Source organism: Hibiscus syriacus, unplaced genomic scaffold (assembly GCF_006381635.1).
Source record: "Hibiscus syriacus cultivar Baekdansim isolate YM2019G1 unplaced genomic scaffold, ASM638163v2 tig00001728_pilon, whole genome shotgun sequence".
NCBI lineage: Eukaryota > Viridiplantae > Streptophyta > Magnoliopsida > Malvales > Malvaceae > Hibiscus > Hibiscus syriacus.
Genome location: NW_024061884.1, coordinates 1,028,028 through 1,033,271, shown reverse-complemented (window position 1 = coordinate 1,033,271; position 5,244 = coordinate 1,028,028). Strand labels below are relative to the sequence as shown.

General features: G+C 34.5%; 1 protein-coding gene across 1 annotated transcript; it reads left to right on the top strand.

Moving 5' to 3' along the window:
- The first annotated feature begins 3,758 nt into the window (after positions 1-3,758).
- Positions 3,759-4,301, top strand: LOC120132698 (VQ motif-containing protein 19-like). The gene has a single exon (XM_039149400.1). The coding sequence runs from the start codon at positions 3,759-3,761 to the stop codon at positions 4,299-4,301; it is 543 nt and encodes a 180-aa protein (XP_039005331.1).
- Positions 4,302-5,244: the final 943 nt, after the last annotated feature.

The following is a 5,244-nucleotide window of genomic DNA, read 5'->3' as shown; positions in this document are numbered from 1 at the left end:
GTTACGATTGAATACAAAATGTTCTACAAATAGTACATGCCCTCTAATATAAATCAAGACGTACATTAAAGCCTCGACTGATCTAGATTATCTGATGATGACACGCCCCATGAACGGTCTCCTAAGAACTTGTGCACAAAAACACATTCTGAATGCTGAGCTTACGAGCTCAGTGCAACATTAATAATTGTATTGTACTACATGTATTCACTATATGAGCATACTAGCAGCATAAGTATGACTACATGTGAATACTAACATGAAATACATATCATGGTGTGGCTAAGGGTTCTATTCTTTGGAGCGTACACCTCTCTATCATTTTTAAAATACCATCGGGTATTTAAGGTGAGATCTAGAACTGCGTCGAAAATGCACACCCAGCCAACTTACTCCGTCGAGTCTTGGGGCATCTGTGCCCAACCGATAACTGAAAATGATTGGCACTGACTGGATATATACAAATAAAAATATCGTCATCTTCTAAAGTAACTCAGGTGTCCAGGTTGTTTCTCAAGCATCAAACAATGATAGTTTTATGTATCCTAATTGTTATTGTTATAGTTATATTGTGTTTATTGTTGTTCTCACTTGTAGTTTTATGCAATGACGTTCTGGTGTTATCAGGTCCCTTGAGTCTAACCCCTTGGTATCGAGACTGAAAGTGGCTACTATATTTTAAGGAAGCTGGGTAGTATCAATACCCTTGCTAGAATATCGATACCTATGCTGGGTACCGATACCAAAATAGGTTTCGATGTTATAAAAAATACCTTAATATTGTTACCACTATTTAGAGTATCAATACTCCCATGAGTACTAATACCAAAAATGGCTACTAGAATCTATAACCTATACCAGTATCGATACTCTACCCTGGGCATTGATATGCTACTAATAGTATTGGTACTCGTTAAATGAGTATCGATACTCCAAGTCTAAAAACCTTTGTTTTTAGGCTATCAAATGAACAACATGGTACTATTTTCCGAGTACAAATACTCGTGCCTAAAGATACCCTATTTTGGCACAAAAATGACCCTATAGCTCACCCGAGAGTCCTACTGAGGTTCCTAAACTTTATTAAAGTTTTATGTATGATAGAATGAGTCACAATAGGTCTATAAACATATTGAAAAATGCCAAATACTGTCATCTACCATGAACATTCTTCATAACTCATTCATGCTAACAAACACACCTAGTGGTCTACATATGGTAGAGTTGAGTTACAAGTGTGATTACCTTGGATCCTAAGTTGTTAAGAACACCCAAAACATAACCAAGAATTTGCTTTTCCTTCCCCTTGGCCTTAAAGCTTTCTCCAACTTCTCTCACTAGGAAAAAGTTAAAAACATGAGTAACTAACTTGATAGGATGCTTCTAAAAAGGATTTAGAGCATTTCTTGAGGGTTAAATCTCTACAAAATGAGCATGTTACACTTAGGTTTCTAAACCCCCGACTAAAACCTATATTTGGATACCCTGACCAAAACTTTCCATTAAGAACTTGAAACCTTATGATGAGAAAATTAATGTTCTTACCTTAGGACCAATTGATAAGGCTTGGAATGCTACAAAGTTTACACCTTTTTCTTGACACGACAAGGAAGGGCAAAGAGGGTTTCAAGTGAAAGGGAATAAGGAAACAAAAGAATGGTGACAATGAGATATGAAGGGGAGAAAGTTTTCATATTAGAGATCATCAAATTTTAATAAAATTTCATCCTTTAAACTAAAATGGGTTTATTACTTCCTTGGTCCTTCAAGCTTTGGTCGTACTTCAAAAATTCACTTTTTAACTCTAAATAGGCTTAAGCCAAATTCTCACCAATTCTTGGGTCAAAGGTTTCCTACAACTACTAAGTTTATCCGAAGCCTCTCGGGTCAACTTGAAATTCCTAACCCATGATTTAGGGCATTACAACCTTGACCATTGAAATCTAACTATTACAGTTGTCCTTTGCACAATGGCTATAAATGACTAGTTCTTTTAAAATTCAAGAGAAACTCGTCATGTCCTTAGTTTTTTTTATAATTTTTATAATAATTATTGACTTTAAGAAAATTAACCTTCTACAAGACTCGTCACACCGATGTGATGAATATCTGGAAATATATTATAATATTGGCCCACGTGGGCCCCATGTACCTGAGACTATTAAATTTTTTTTTATTGAACTCGTCACCTCGACATGACGAGTTTGTGCTGGACTGTAGCATTTTTCGTAGATTGCAAAATAAATTCGGAGTTGGCTTATTGGGCCAAATAATTTGGCCGCATGAGGTAAGGGGAACCCTAAAAAAGAACACTGCCAAGTGGCCCATTTAATTTGCTCCATGTGTAGTACTATTTATCAATCAAGAAAATATTTAGTATTGTAGTTGATATTTAATCCACATTCTCATCGTGGTGCATGAACTGTCCCCTAATGACTTGAGAATAGGAAACAAAGTGTTAACCAACCAATTACACTTGAATTAATTCAATAAGTTGTATGTGTTAAATTCAAATGGTACTTAACTATCATTGCTTGCCTTTTTGTTAGTTACATTAATCATAGTTGTCTAGGTAAGATGGGGGGGTTTCATGGGGTCTACGACACAGCATATATTCTTTAAAGGAATAGCAAGCAAAGCGAAGCATTGATCACCAGACTCCAATCTAAGGTTATACTTGTAAATAGAAAAGAGGATGGCATGTGTTACTTAACCATGCCACTTGATAGCAACCACTTAACCAAGCCAACCACTTGAAAGCAAAAAACATTCCCTATCAATTTAATCTTCAGTTTCTCATCATTAGCTTCATTGTGGTTCCTAAAATTATTAGCTTTTTTGACTTTATAACTAAAATATTAAGTTAACCTCTTTCAACTCCAAAACCTGCTTTCTAGTTTTATATTTATTGTTCTGGTGTGTGTGCCAAGACGCTTACAATTTACAAGTTTTTCCATCAAAATGTGGTGATAATTCCAACACTTTTACATTACTTGTAATAAAGCTTAACTCATTTTATATTCAATGCCATTTTTGGATCAAAGACTTTTAACACATAACAAACATTACCAAACAAAAAGAGAGAGAGATTAATTATAATAAAACCCCCAATCTCATCTAAAGGTGCAATATTTACAACAACAACAAGATGTTGCCTTTGGGTTTATCATTTATGGGTTGATTGTTTTTCATCTCAGATGTATATATATTAGTTATTTTAGTGTATGATATAATTATTGTCAACATGAACGAAATTAAGATCAAATTTTAGGAGTTAATATATAAAGTGATCAATTATTTATTAAATATTTGAATCTAAAATTGAAATAAATTAAAATCTTATTTAATTAATATTTTAAATTTATTCAAAATTTAACATGCATAAATTAAGTGACCTTAGTAATTAAAAGATAGTTGTTATCCCTAAAATTTCGGGCTCGAATACCAACAATTATAAAATGTTTGAATGTTCATTATCAAATAGTTGAGAATATTTATAAATAGACACGGACATCCTCTAGTAATATATACATTTTTTTATATATACCTTTTAGAAACAAATAAAATTGCATGGGAAAGGAGAGGCCATCAAAGTAACCCTTACGTGGCTAACAACACAAACATTATCTCTCTCTTGTCTATACATAAAACAATCTAACAGATCAACTTCAACGTGTTTGATCTCATAGCAGATTATTTTCCTTTCCCTAAAGCTAATTCTTATCATTCTTTCTTTTTGAATTTTTGGTGTGCTTGAAATGGAAAAGCACCTCAGGCTCAACCCAATACCTTCAACGCAAACTCCAACAACTTTCGTAGAGGCCGATGCAAACGCATTCAAAGACCTGGTCCAGAAACTCACGGGGTTCACCAACGACACAGAGAAGCTCCCCGTTACTCTCTCTGGAAGGGTTTCCACAAAAACATCCTCACACGGCGGTGACCACCCAACGCCTCCGCGCCATCCACCGTTCAAGCTCCAAGAACGTAGGCAACTACACAACATGAGAAAGCTCGGTCTCGCCACTCTACGTAACTCCCCAAGTGAATGCGCCCGCTTCTGCCAAGCCCTCCAGCTTGAATCGCCGGTGACACCGCTAGGCTCGTCTGAATCACTCTTTTACTCGAGTTCTGGTACTGTATCACCATCTCCTCCAGCGGTTTCGGAAGAGGAAAAGTCGATTACAAAGAAGGGTTTTTACTTGCACCCATCAACATCAAATACACCAAGAGGAAGCCGATTACCGCAGCTCTTGACTCTTTTTCCACTAAGTTCACCTCGTCAGGAAAAACGAGATTAGGGCTATGTGTTTAAGGTGTTGTTTGGCTTTCAATCATTTGTGGTGCTTTTGTTATGGTTGTATCTTCGTTTAATTATGATGGGGAGTTTGGTATTGCTTGATTTCTTGATAATTTATATGCTTGATTTTATATTTTTTCGCCTGCACCCATTGGGACTGGATTATCTTTGGAAATTAAAAAAATCGTAGTAATGAAAAAGATTGAACCTCATATAAGTATTAACTAAAGACTTGGTGGTAAAAAATGTATTCAGTGACAATATTAAGGATTCAATTAAAAAACCAGTAAATACTAATATTTTATTATTATTATAGTTTTTACTCATAATTTGTAATTTTTAAGAATTCTTTCTACAGTATATCTATTTATTTATAAAAAGGATCATTCCTGAATTCGAAGATGATTAAATAATAATTTTAATTATTTATCGAAACACAAGATAAATGTAAATGAAGATATGAAATAATAATGGTGGATTGACTTGAGTTAGCGAAGATGGGAGCATGATGTTGGATGCGGTTTTCCATTACACTTTGGTATTCTCCAAAATCCCATTAGAAACTTTCAGATTCTTCAGTCACGATAATAAGGCTTTTTAGTTTGTTGAGGACGAATCTTTCTTCTTCCTTATTTCTATTAGCTCTCTTTGTTTTTTTTAATTTTATTTGTAGATCTGGTTTAGATCTATGATTTTTCTTGTGTTTTTCCTTTGTTATTTTTAGATTGTTTTTGTTCATATTCGATCTGCAGGTTACTAGCCCAAATCATTTTATTAAATCATATGCTTGGATCTTTGAGCTTGTCGAAATAAAAACATTGATTTTCTTTGCTTTGCCGTGTTTTCAAGAGTCTGGAGCTTTGATTGTAAGTTTTTTTTTAAAAAGTTCAGTTTGTTCAGCCTTTGACTGTGTTTGTCTCTTCATTCGGACCCGCTTTGGCTAA